Consider the following 14,497-nt stretch of genomic DNA (forward strand, 5'->3'; position numbering starts at 1 on the left):
ATTGAAAACAATTAAGATAATTGTTATACCATATTATATTACACTATAATGTATGGATTATTATATTATATTACATTATTCCTTAGCTATTTTATTGTATATAAAATATAACATAAGATGAGATGCTCTTTGCCATCTTGGCCCCAATGAAACACCATCTCATCTCTCATTGTATGGATTACAAGTTCATGTCACATTATGACAGTACTATACGGAAAAGACCAAGCAAGCTACTACTTGATCTCACTGCGGGATACATACAATCACACATACAGACCAGACGTGGGTGTAGGTAGTACGCATGTATATTATGTGTATCTATGCATAATTGTCTCCGCCAGGCCGAAAGGCATGGCGAGAGAGTATGTTTTCCACCCCGTCCGTCCGTGTGTCCTTGTGTCCGTCCGTCCGTCTGTGACCAGCTAATCTCTGGCACCGTTGTCTTGATCTCAGCGAAACTGTGCACACACACTCCCTGGATGCCAATTCAGAACCTTTGCCCCAAATTCTTCTCATGGGCCTTTTATAGCGCCACCAGGAGTCCTATTTGTGCAAAATACATTTTTTGACAGTACTGCTACAGATTTTGTCCAAAAGTCACGCAAATCGGTACACAATATCTCTATAGTCATTAAACGAAACAGGTCTTTCAGATTTCTCATATTCCATCCTGATTGGCTAAAAATGTCTTCCAAAGTTTGCAGGAGTGCTCCGTTTTGAACAAAATGCCTCAAATCATGAACACAGCATACAATTTCCGTGAAATTTCGCACGCACAGTCCCATTAGGCCGAGGAAGAACTACCTTTTGAATTTTGTCAAATCAGCCTCATGCTGGTGCTATAACAGGCCGATTTGTGTTTTTACCTATAACTGCACCGATCTGTGTAAAACTTTGTATGCACACTCCCTAGAGGTCAAGGAAAAACCTTTGCCCTGCATTTTTCACTGCCTTTTATAGCGCCACCAGGAGGCCGACTTATGTAAAACACATTATTTTATACTACTCCTTCCAATTTTATCCAAATTTCACGCAAATCGGTACACATGATCTCTATAGTCATGTGATCGCGACGGATGTGTTTGATTTTTCATATTCCATACTGATTGGCTAAGATTGACATCTAAAGTTTGCAATATTGCCTTGTTTTCAACAAAATTACGCAAATCATGAACGCACCGTCCGATTGCGGTCAAACTTTGCACGCACGTTCACACTATGTTGAGGAACAAATGCCACCCTTTTAACATTGGCCTGTTATAGCGCCACCAGCAGGTCTAATTTAGCGAAACAAATGTTTTTAACAAAATGCCTCAAATCATGAATGCAGTGTCCGATTGTCGTGCAAGGCCTAACAAGAAATGGCACCCTTTTCACGTTGGCCTATTATAGCGCCACCAGGAGGCCACAATAGCCTACCTGACCTGGCGGAGACCTGTGCTCCGAGGAGCACTTTTTCTAGTTGTGTATGCGTATACTGTATGTACTGTATGTATGTACTGTATGTATGTACTGTATGTATATACGTATGTATATACTGTATATGGTGTTGTAAGTGTATTTTATCTATGGAGAGGGATAGGGAGTGAGAATGCAGTCTGGAAAACGTATCAGCTATGAGGCGTGTAAATTAATGTGAGAGTATATCCAGGGGTAGGGCCTGACAAGCTTAATGCTTCTCCCTATCCCTTTTTCTGAGAATTAATCTGCAAATAGCAGATGTGAATCACCAAATGGACTACAATTAACTTTGTTTGATTTGTATTGTTGTTATTAATATCGTTGTTTTGTTAGTCGACTGTTTATATTTTCTTACGATATATGTCCAGTATTTGAAAATAAAAATGAACTGAACCGACTGAATTGACAGTGAAAGAAAAAGAACATTTTGGCATTGTCATGGGAAGATGTAAACAGACCAAATATCGGTAAATGGTTCAAATAGCTGTCTGTGTTTATTCTTAGAAAATACCACACATTCAATTAAAGAAAAACGAGAGACTTAGAAAGCACTGATTTGGAGAGGACACTGTGTCAGTGGAGTGACTCTGGAGATGATTGATGCAGGCCTTACATGCCTCACATTATGACTGTACTGTATGTTGGGATGAAGATGGGCTCTGTAATTAATGGTTACTACTTTTCATTTATTTTGTTTTGATTTTAATTTAGCTCATGTGTTGATGTGACCCCCCCCCCCCCCCCATTCATTAACATCAATAAAATATACATATATTGTTTTAATGTTTTGCTTTATAATAGACTCAGCTCAACATATTCTGACAATTTGCCCCCTCCACTGTCACTGAATTGGTCAAGGTCCAGTACATTTACTGCTTTCTTAGGTGAACAGAGAAACGGTAAAAGCCGGAGAGAGGGGATGACGCACAACAAAGAGCCTCGGGACAGATTCGAACCCAGGCCGGCTGTGGCAAGGATATTAGCCTTATGTGTACGTAGAATACACTTTTACCAGGTGATCCACCTGGGGTGCCTGTACGTGATTGATTGATTGTGTAATCCAATGAGTTGCATTTAGCATACTGAGCTTTTCAATATGTATGATTCAGCTATTGTTAGAGATTACTCTGTGACTTATCTTGGGTTGATCTAGCTCTGGTCGTTAGTTAGTTCTCTCACTTCTCTGTAATGCTGTGTCGCCGTACATACTGTATATTTTACGCATTGACGTGGTTTGCGATGGCTGCACCTTTACACAAAAGGTGGGTTTCTGAGAGTCTTCCCACCGCAGACTTTCAGCACCCTAAAACAGCCTTTGTTTTGGTGAGTAGTGAAAGTATGTTCTTTATGGTGGCTACAACCAGGTCAATTATGAAAATGTACAGTTTTGATTGATTGATTGAAACCTTTATTTCAGGGAAACCCATTGAGACCAGGGTCTCTTTTTCAATGGTGCCCTGTGTACAAAAAGAACATTTACAACAATGGTTTTACAGATATGACAAGGACAACAAGGTAAATATAAATAAAATAAAAAGGTTGCAAAGATTATATATTAAAACCATATATTACACCAAGCAGGTGCCTTAGCATTGCTAAGTGACTAATGCTTTGGACTGACTGATGCCATCCATGTCTATAAGCACCTTTTGAGAAATTGTTTACAGAGGATTCAAGAGTACTACTTCTAGGTCAATCTGTGAACAACTGTATTTTGAGGCAGATGACATGTGTTTTTCTGGAGAGCCTCTTGTTGCATCATACTTAAATAACCACATTAAACTATTTCTTATTGTATGTTTTGTGCAAGGGACATTTTAGGTTAGTTAGAGGCATTCAGACATTTTTTTAAATACAAGCCAAATGGCATAATTGGACTGTAATTGGATAAAAATACTTTTTCAGAATAATCCATTTCTGGTTTCAAAATACATTTTAGTTAAGCAATTTGTAAACTAGTGGCAATTGAAAGCCATGTTTGAGTAGTGCTTTTCCCATTATTTAAATGTGTTTGATCTTTTCTTTACCTCAAAATGTTTATATCATACTAACTAGACATTTAAAGTATCTGTTATTGTGACTATTCTAACGACAGACCCCTGAACAGTGTTTATGCCAAGTTTGGTGTGGATCGGAGAAACTGTTCACCAGTGGTCCCTGGGGGCACTTGGTCCCTGGTGTGACTGTTGTCATGGCAGACCCCTGAACAGTGTTTGTGCTAAGTTTGGTGTGGATCGGAGCAACGGTGCACCTGTGGCCCTCATGTGGCTATTCTCATGGCAGACCCCCTGAACAGTGCTTCTGCCAAGTTGGGTGCAGATCGACACAAAGGTGCGCCTCGCAGGTCCCGATGTTACGTTTGTGACGTCCACCATCCACCCATTAGGCAGTTTAAATTTAAGTAGCGTGCTTGACTTCCCGTGGGAACTTTCTGGAATGTTCCGGAAATGTTCAGACCTTTTCAACCCTAATAGTGAATTAAGAATGAATGCATATTCGGAAGCATTCTACACCTTGGTATTTGCCAAATGAGGGTGAGTAAAATTATACAAAAGCTGTATCTACAGTAGCAAAATCTACCTGTAAGAACAGTAAGATTGGCCCATATCTGTACTTTCGGGGACTTTCGGACTTCCGCGGTTATGGTTGGCCACCTGGTAGGGCATAGAGGAGAAAATTGTGGATTGCAAGTTTTTGTCATCACTGTATTGTTGAAATGTGTTTGGATGATAAAACAGTTCACCCCCACCCCCCAAAAATAAATAAATAGATACATTATTTATGTTTTTTTACTACATTTTTATCCCACAATTTTGTAACCCATTTTTTCACCCAGTGCCAATTGTCAAGTGATCCTGGGCGCTACACTCCCTCTGCCAGCCTAGGAAGAGCCTAGAGCCGAGCTCATGCCTCCTTCAATGCATGAGAGCTAGCAAGCCGCTTCTTATCACCTGACGGGGGAGTTTCCCCGGTTGGACGTAGTGCGTCCCCTCCATCAGGCACTCCGGCTGACCAGGTGGAGGCAGTATAGAGACCAGGATTAATGTATGTTTTTTGTGAGGGTAGTACCTACCCTAGGAGACACGGGGAGAACATGCAAACTCCACACAGAGAGGCCCTTTCACCAACCCCACCTAGAGTATGGGCACTGATGACACGGAGGAGAGAACACGGCCCCAGCGCCCACAGTGTCCCCGGCAGGAATCGAACCCAGGACCTTCTAGCTGTGAAGCGACAGCGCTACCGACTGCGTCACCGTGCCCCCATTTAAGTATTATTGTGTATTTATTTATTTAATCATATTAAGCAGAGAATGCACTTTGTTTCTCCCCCAACAGGTCCAATGTTTGGTTTCAGAGTGGGCTTGGTCTAAAGACGACGTGATCCTCCACACTCTGCCGCTCCACCACGTGCACGGCATTGTTAACAAGCTGCTGTGCCCGCTCTGGGCTGGTGCCACCTGCGTCATGCTCCCTGACTTCCACCCTCAGAAGGTCTTTATCTCTCCCCGACTCTCTTGCTCGTTCTTGCAGTCTCTCTGTCTGTCTGCCAATCTGTGCATGCATGCGCGCACACATACACACACACACACACACACACACACACACACACACACACACACACACACACACACACACACACACACACACACACACATACACACAGACGTTTTTTTTGTGTGCCTGTCTTCCTGCCTCTTGGTATACACTTTATTAACTGGCGTGAACAAAAGACGCAGCTGTTCAGCTCTGCTGGTCAGTTGGCAGCCATGAGAGCATAGCTGACTGTGACTGTGGGTCTGGGAATGATTTGGGCTTTGGGCAGTAGGGGGAGATGCAGCAGGGTTTGAAAGAGCCCTTGAGTTCTTTCTCTCAGTCAGTCAGTCAGTCACTCAGTTCACCACTCTATCCAGCCACAATACCCCCCCTCCACTTTTCTTCTCCCGTTCCTTCTTAATCTCCCTCTTTGCCTCCTCTCCCTCCTCCTCCTATCTCTGCACCCCCCCCCCCCCCCCTCCCTCTCTGACTGTCAAACTAAGTGTTTGGGGCTCAGTGATGGATTGCCCTGTGTGGCTTTGTATCTGACCAACGCAGACTCACGGCAGGCGCTTAAGGAGCGGATCAATCGATGAGCTGACATTGAAGAATGATAGTGCTTGTTTGGCCGAGCAAAGGGAGGGGCAGAAGGCTCTCTCTGTGTGTGTGTGTGTGTGTGTGTGTGTGTTTGTGTACACGTGCATGCATGAATTTGTATCTGTCTATATGTAAGGGTCTTTTTATGTTTTTGTTTTGTTTTCACGCATGCTTGCAGATGCCTTGTGTGTTTGAGTGTAGCCTATATGTAGGTGTGTACTGGTATGTGTCCATGTGTGCAAGTGTTTGTTTATGTGTAGGCATGAGTCTGTGTGAGTGCTTGCGTGTCAAGGCTGCCTTTTAAAGGTTCTCTAGAACCTAATAGGCATCAAGCTAGACTGAAAGGGAAGGTCTTTAAAGGACATATATATCTGTCAACGTGAGGTTTTGCTCTTACCATCAATAGGTATCAGTGTTCAACTGTTATTCTTGACCTTGACTAAAATGGCACAAAGCCTCTTCTCTTGCCTCAGAGTATGCCTTTATTCCCGTCTCTCCTGAAGTTACTGTATATTGATAAACTAATCAATAGTCTGTCTTGTATCCTCTAAGATCTCTGAAGGGTAGCCCGTGTGGTAGAGATTGATTTTTCTGATATCACCGGCAGATCGCTGCGATAATTTTTCAAGTAGTGTGACTGCAGCAGGACTCACCAGCCAGAACGAAAGCAGTCCATTAGGATGGAGAGAAGGTAGAGCCTTGTGACCAGACTAAAAATTAGATCTATCTCACAGCGTGTAGCTGCAGATAGCTCAATCTGTGGACTCGCTGGGGATCAGGACTGGCTACTGTATGTGGTAAGCCAGGGTCTGTGTTACCACAGGGCTGGACAGGTGAGGGGGCTGTTTAAGGATGCAGGGCGGTAGCTCTGGGGGTTTCACCACATCTCATCCCCCAGGTGGAGACCAGCCCTTTGACAGACATAAATTGCCTTCCTCCCCCTTCCAGAGCGGGCTCTGTGGAAGCACTTCACTGCACTTGATAGACACCACCCATAATGGTCAGAACACCCTCTGTAAATAATATTTCCCCCTGAGCTGGCCTTCCTTGCGCATGCACTAGTTTTTTTTCTCGTGCCTACGTGCTTGCGCCTGCTAATGCGCAAGCAAGTTTGGTATTAAGATAGTTTAATTATTGTGAGGGATGAGCGAGGCTAGAGTGAGAGTTATTTGATTAGATCAGCATCAGGTTTATCTGGACCAGACTGAGACACTGGGGAAGATGCAGATCTTGAAGAAGGTGACTTAAAGGAGGGGGGGAGTCACAGTCGAGATGTTGTTGGCAGGTCGGTACAGACAAGTGGTTGAGGGGGCGGTGGGGGCGAGGGGTGTGTGTGTGTGTGTGTGTGTGTGTGTGTGTGTGTGTGTGTGTGTGTGTGTGTGTGTGTGTGTGTGAGCGTGAGCGAGAGAGTTTGATAAGAGCAGAGGCAGCGAAGCAGGAAATTATGAAACGGAGAGAGAAGGATAAGTGAATATGAGTTGGAGAAAGGGAGAGGACAGAGAGGAGAGGAGATGGATGAAGAGAAGGCGGGGGGGGGGGGGGGGTCCAGAGATGGAGGCGTAGAATGAAAAAGCAGCACCAGGGAAAAAATGGAGTGAGGATGAGAGGAGGGGAGCCGGGGATGAATAGACGGAGAGACAGATGGGGAGGAGCGTTTGTCTCCCAGGGGGACGTCAGGACATGGAGACACTGTCGTTCACCTTCACTTTGTTCATGCCGTCCTCCCACAGGGAACACACTTGTCAAAAGTGCCTATACAGTACAGTAGAGCCTGTGTGCCGGGTCTCGCCCACAGTCTTAACTGAGCCATCAATAGCGGGTCTGCCCTTTCCTCACTCTACCAACTCTACACATTCTACAAATGAAATGAAATGGATCTGGATGGAAGGATTTTATTTGAATAAGATACATGACTGTATCTACACCCTGCCATATACTCTGCATTGTACTGTTTCACATTCCCTCACTCCCTTCACATCTGTTCTTTTGTTCTCTCTCTGTTTCTCTCTCCCTCCCTCCCTCCCTCCAGGTGTGGGAGATGCTGCTGAGTGGGAAGTCTCCTGTGGTTAATGTGTTTATGGCAGTACCAACTATCTACTCTAAGCTGATTCAGTACTATGATGAGCACTTCACCCAGCCACACGTCAAGGACTTTGTCAAAGCCATCTGCAAGGAGAGAATCAGGTAGGATTATTTGTTATAAACAAGACCTCTAATAACGGTGTGCCCCCCCCCCCTGTACTACTGTATAGCTGTCTATATAGTAAGTTACTAGGTGTGCAGTTCAGGGTCCGACGTTCAGGTTTTTTACTACTTGCCCTGCAGGGCAAGTACTTCTCCAATCTGCTTGCCCCATCCATATTTGTACTTGCTCTGCCTGTGGGGTACCGTTGCCACTTGCCAGTGGTGCAGCACGTGCATTTCTCTCACAATATGCTTCTCAAATCCGTTGTTTATCATGTGTAAAACACTATAGAACATCTATATTACATATTATTTAAATTGGGTTCCAGGTTCCAACTATTAGTCTAAGTAATTTGAAGCATGGACAGGTAAAAGTAATATGGCAGAAACTGAACCAATCAAATCAATCAGTTGTCATTTCAGATCAGTCAGGGCTCTATACTAACTTTTCCACTGGTAAAGTACTGACCCTTTAAGACTGAGATTCTGCGTTGCCTACAAATGACATCGTCTGAGACCTTGCAGATATCTACAAGCAAACAATGCATCACATCCACTTGCATGTCAGTTTGTAGATCGTTTCTTGTGTGTGTGTGTGTGTGTGTGTGTGTGTGTGTGTGTGTGTGTGTGTGTGTGTGTGTGTGTGTGTGTGTGTGTGTGTGTGTGTGTGTGTGTGTGTGTGTGTGTGTGTGTGTGTGTGTGTGTGTGAGAGTGTGCATGTGCACATGCACTGTATCCTCACACACTACCTGATAAAATGGAATGTAGCGAATGTGAACGTGAGGCAATTAAACTGAATTCAACTACAGTAAGGTGTTTTAGTTTTTATTTTATTTTAATTTTGGCCTTTTATGCCTTTCTGCGTAGGATAGTAGGCTGACAGGAAATGGGGAGAGAGATCGAGATCGGGACTCGAACCAGTCAGGCGACACTGAGCCTAGGTGCCTGGACCGCTACGCCAGCGGTCCAGGCCAACTAAGATGTTTTTTCATGCATAGATTATCTATTACACTCTTCATGAGTTTCACTTTGGTTACTGATCTTGCTGCATTTATGACCTTTGACCATGGCATAAATATAGTTCAAATATGTTTTAAAGATTGGCCTCACTACTGTACTTGTTTTCTTTTCTCTCTACAGTAATTTGACTGCTTACCCTGTTGTTGTTTGACAAAGGTTCATGGCTCTGACCTTTTTTCGAACTGCTGAACCAAACAAAGTTCTCTGAGGACAAAACTATTTTATAATCGATGCGGCTCAGCTATGAATGCTGACCGCAGGGCTCCAGACTAACATTTTACTTGGTTGTACTGGTGCGTCTAAGTTTTTCATAGGTGTACCAGTAAATAATTTAAGTGCAGCCACACATACACACACAAACAGACCTGCTAAATGTAAGGTGCACTGGTGCGACCATTGAACATTGAAACATTTTTGTTACACTGGACAGATGTTTGAGTGCGCCCAAAAAATGGGTGCACTCTGGAGCCCTGGACCGTTAAAGCCTGCCCACTGTATACAGTGCTGGAACAATGATTTTGACACCTGGATATCTGCTGTTTGTTTACATCACCTTCCGATGTGCTTTGATTTGGCATAATTTGTCTCTGACATTTTGCCATTATAGCGACAGACACAGTGGACAAAGTGAGTGTTCTGTGTTCTCTCTCTCTCCATGAATTAATTGCATCTGGTTGTATTTGTAGTGACGCAAAGAGTTTTACACCTCGTAATCTCCTCCAGGTATTCCACCAGATAAGTTCACTTTAGGCGCACCACCGAGACTGAATTGGTCATGCGAGACTAAATGTCAGACTTAAAGGGATATTTCAATTTCAAAAACACTTTGGGTCAAACACCCTGCCCTCCTAATACGCGAGGGGGGCGTGTTTTTTCATTTATTTTATTACATTTTCTTATTGTATTTCATTTTTTTTCATTTAAATAAAAAATATTAAAAATAAATGAAAAAAGTTATCGAAAAAACACGGCCCTTCGTGTATTAGGAGGGCAGGGTGAGTCACCAGAACCAAGGACGGGTGTTTTTGATGAATCTAACATGGAGTTTGAAGTTATAATGCGTTTGTATAGGAAGGTCTATGTCTAATAAAATGAATATCAAATATCTAAATACTGAATCAAGCAACTTAAAAACGGTCTGGGTTGCTCACAAAAGCCTGAGTAGACGATAAAATGACCCAACGTTTTTTTGAAAGTGAAATATCCCTTTAATGTATAAAATAAGAGCGTAATTGGCCTGTAATATGTAGTTTTTTGAAGAATGTGTAATTTTCACTGCTACTTAAAATATGAAATAAGTGTGAACCCATAGTCATATTGTATATTGTTATCGTTGTTGAGATATTTAGCATGACTAGGCATGGCCCAGTATGCGCAGGCTAGGTGCACCCTCGTCCAGTAGCACCTACTTTAGAAGTGTTTTCCTGCAGGAAATCCTGCTCCTCTGACAAAGTTTCTACAAAACTGTTCACAGTACAGTGTCTGCAGTTAAACAATATAAATCACAAGTGCACCTTGAGTTTCTCACCAATCACACACAATGCAGTGGTATCTCTGTGGTTATGTTCGGCTAGTTGGAAAATCTTGGATGATCAAGAGCTACCGAAATGAACTTTGGCAAGGCAATGTGTTTCTTTGTTTGCTCCGCAATTATGTCATTTTGTTCTTATTACCTCATCAAACTTTGTTTCCACAAGGAGTATGCTACAGCCTTTTGGTCTCTCTGGATAAGTAAGTTGTAATTGTAGTGTACACTTCTTTCCTGTTCATAGACCACCACATATTTGCAGATACACACAGACACAAGATATCTGCAGCAAGCCTGAAAATCCCTATCTGGAACATCATCCCTATAGGTCGTTTCAGGCCTATAAATAGGTCTCTCCTGAATGTCTCAACCTTTGTGAACTTTGTGAAGTTCCTGTTTTTAATTGTTGCCCTGGGAAACTGTCTGAGAAACCGTTGTTAATTAGAATGTTAGGTTAGCCTACAAAAAATAAGACATTATTATTACTATTATTATTCATGATCGAGTACCAAAGTCCTGACGTCACTTCCACTACCCCTGGGTCACAGCGTTATTTTTTGTATTAGAATTCTTTTGTTTATTTCTGGAACACAGTTCTTATGCAAATCTTTTGTTTATTTCTGGAACACAGTTCTTATGACGCCGTCCATGAATCCCCTATGGGAATTCCAAGACAAAACATAACCTGGCGGAGACAATATATTGCTAGTGGTGTAAACAGCTGATAGTGTGTCGAGTCAACAAGGGTTTCTCATATATACTAGCAACAATAGGACTATAGTTGTTCACTGTAGGTTCTTCTCTGTCCTCAGGTTGATGGTATCAGGATCAGCTGCTCTTCCCCAGCCCACCCTGCAGCGCTGGAAGGAGATTACTGGACATACACTGTTGGAACGCTATGGCATGACTGAGATCGGCATGGCACTGTCCAACCCTCTGAAGGGGCCACGAATCCCAGGTACTGTAGTCTGTTTGGTACATATTCATAGTCCTGTACTTGCACACATATGCATACTGTACATACACAGAGTACAGTGGCTTTGTTACTGAACACCACTTTTGTGATTTGAGTACAGTAGCTTCATTCGCTGCACACACTATAACATACTATGGGGCTCTGTGCATGACCGTAGTTCCTGTTTTCCTGGGTCAGTTCCTCATTAGACTGAGAGAACGAGAGGAATCCATGGTCTCGAAGGGCGGATCCAAACCCAGGCGCCTGGAGCAAGGCGCGTCCTCCAATTGCTTCACCAATCTATGTCCCCGCCTCCCCGAGGCTAGTTCCTCATAGCTTCATTTGATTGGCTCAGTAGCAGATTTGAACTGGAAACACACGACACCTTCATATGTGTTCCCTTCTGGAAAAAGGAACTACAGTCATGCACAGAGCCTATTGATAGAAGATTGGACTGGGAGACCATGTTTTTATTGGACTCTGTGTTGTTATATTAATATTAATTAGATAATTGAGTCAATGTTGACTAAATGTCTATGCAAGGTTAAAGGTGCTGCCTTTACTGTAAGTGATATGTTTTGTTTTAAACAAAAGTTTTTTTGTTAAAAAGTTCTATATTCTGTTAATAATAATAATAATAATTAAATAAAATGTCTCTCAGCTCTTTAGTAAACAGAAAATACATTTTCAGGTGGGTCACCATTAATTTCATCAAAATCCGACCTGAAAATGTATTTTCTTGTTAGAGCTGGAGAGACGGGAAGACCCCTGTTATTGAACAAACACTCTAGCAATGATTGGTATGAGAATATAGAACAATTTAACACGTATTTTAACAAAACATATCACTTACAGTACACCCACTTTAATGTCATGGGCATTTCAAATTTGTATTTTGAAATATAGAGTATTTTCTCCACAGACTGTTAGAGTTTTCAAATCACATTAAAATTAAAATCTTACCTAACATTTACAAAAAAATACAATTTAGTGTGTTGGATTACCTATCTCAAGCAAGTCTCAAGTCTCATTTTCATTCCATACTAGAATGAATCCAATGGCGTCTTTGAAAAGCAAACAAACTACAGATGTTGTCAAATGTAAGCAGTAATGTCAAGTATACAGAGAGTCGTAGTTAATGGGCCAAACCACTGGTTTGGTTTCAAACACATGCATTGACACATACAGTACACAGAGTTCCTGACATTTATACGCACACACATAATGCATAAATGACAGAAAAGAGAAACAAAACAACAATAACACAGGTCGGTTTACCTCTTTTGTTTGAACACAAAGCCCTTCCCAGTGTTATCAAACTGTACTTCTACCTTATGTGCAGTGTTTTTGATCTCGGCCTGTTTCCCCAAGTGTGATGTCTGTTACAGTAGCATCAAGGCAACTCCTCCCTCCTCTCGCCATTTCTTCTCTTCTCTTCTCTTCTCTTCTCTTCTCTTCTCTTCTCTTCTCTTCTCTTCTCTTCTCTTCTCTTCTCTTCCCCCCCCCCACCCATCAAATTCCCATTCCCCAGCCAGCTCGTGTTGTGTCTGACAGGTAAGGCTAATTAGACTGCCAGTGGACTGGGTAATCCTCTGTCTGCTGCTTTGCTGGGGATTTGTGGTTTGCTGTTGTTTATTTGTCAGAGAATGTTTGGCAGCATAAAGAAGCAGGCTGTGTTTGATTCCTCTCAGGTGATTATTAAGAACAGCTTCAAGAGGTGTGCACCTCTATTGACGTTTCCACTGCAGCAAGACACTTGTGGAGGGGTGTGTGTGTGTGTGTGTGTGTGTGTGTGTGTGTGTGTGTGTGTGTGTGTGTGTGTGTGTGTGTGTGTGTGTGTGTGTGTGCGCGCGTGCGTATATGTAGGTAATCATTGCTCACGGCTGTTTGAGTCGGCGTGTTCCTGTCTTGTCTTTAAGTAGGTTAAAGTGGATCAATAGCAACCGCAGGAAGCATTCTCACAACATGAGTAGAGGAGAAGTCTCTCATCTTCCCGCTAATCAGCCTGCAACACACTGTTCTTAACACCCGCCTATTGTGATTTTATTTATGGGATTCCACTAGTAGTTAGGACTAGTTTCTCTGGTGCCTGAATTTCCCCTGCGGGATCAATCTATCTATCTTTTATATATCTGCTGGATCTGTCTATCTACACAGCCTGTTATCCTGTCATCTTCACATTCTGTTTCCCACCTCCATTGTACTGTATGTCTTCAGCGACAGAGAGGACACAGTCCTGAGTCTTGCAGCAGCAGAGTGAGCTGTGAGCTGAGAGACAGTGACTCCCGTACCTTCTGTCTGTCTGTACCTCGCTTCGGACTTCACCTTGCACCCTCTCTCACCGCCTCTCCTCTCTCTTGCCTCAAAGTGTGTGTGTTTGTATGTGTGTGTGTGTGCGTCTCCTCCTTTCTCCTCTCTGTCTGCCCTACCATCTGATTGCCCTCTATTCTATCTTCTGTCTGATATATACTTTAACTTTGCTGTATACGACTGCACCGCTCGGCCCCGAAAACCCAGATATTTAGCTTGAAAATCTGTTATTTTCAGCGAAAGACACAGTTGGACGATAAAGTATAAATTAGGCCAGTGGTTCTCAAACTTTTTAATTTCAAGGACCCCCCATACCTCTGAAAGAGTACAAATGCACACTTTCAGAGTGTACAGACCTGCAAGGGTCCATTCAGAACCCTCTTTCAAGGAACCCTGAGGGTCCCTGGACCCCCACTTTGAGAACCACTGAATTAGGCTTATATACTCTTTAAATCCCCTATCCTCACTTCTCCTCTTCTTCTTCCACCCTGGCCAGACTTTTAATGAGGGCTTTAGATGACGAGGCTACATTCCGGCAAACACAGAGACGTGCTGCGATCCCACGTGCGCTCGCTCACTCATGCTTTATTTCGACCGTCCCTCCTAATCATCATCCTCTGCCGCTTTATGAGATCTTTAGGCCTAAGATCCACGAAGGTTGAAGTTATCTGAGCACCCACACGAACAAACACGCACACACACCCAGGCTCTTTGTCATTCAGCTTGAGTCTTTACAACCTGCCCATACCCTTTGAAATAGCAATCAATCTCACTAAAGCATCGGGACCTGAACGCTACTACATGCCTCCAAAATTTCCCAGGCACTTGGTATGAAAGAAAAGTGATACAGAGGGGTGGAAAAAAGGGAGAGATATTGCCCGACGCTGAGCCATAAATGGATTTTGG

General features: G+C 43.0%; 1 protein-coding gene across 1 annotated transcript in view; it reads left to right on the top strand.

The window, feature by feature from the left end:
• acsf3 (acyl-CoA synthetase family member 3) overlaps window positions 1-14,497 on the top strand; it is a 42,197-nt gene that overhangs the window by 3,750 nt on the left and 23,950 nt on the right. Inside the window, exons 3-5 of the mRNA XM_084060100.1 lie at window positions 4,800-4,955; window positions 7,624-7,778; window positions 11,139-11,284. Of these exons, the coding sequence (XP_083916226.1) occupies window positions 4,800-4,955; window positions 7,624-7,778; window positions 11,139-11,284 (457 nt within the window). The remainder of the gene's footprint in view (window positions 1-4,799; window positions 4,956-7,623; window positions 7,779-11,138; window positions 11,285-14,497) is intronic.

This window comes from Gymnoscopelus microlampas (genome assembly GCF_963454915.1).
Source record: "Gymnoscopelus microlampas genome assembly, chromosome: 1".
Taxonomy (NCBI): domain Eukaryota; kingdom Metazoa; phylum Chordata; class Actinopteri; order Myctophiformes; family Myctophidae; genus Gymnoscopelus; species Gymnoscopelus microlampas.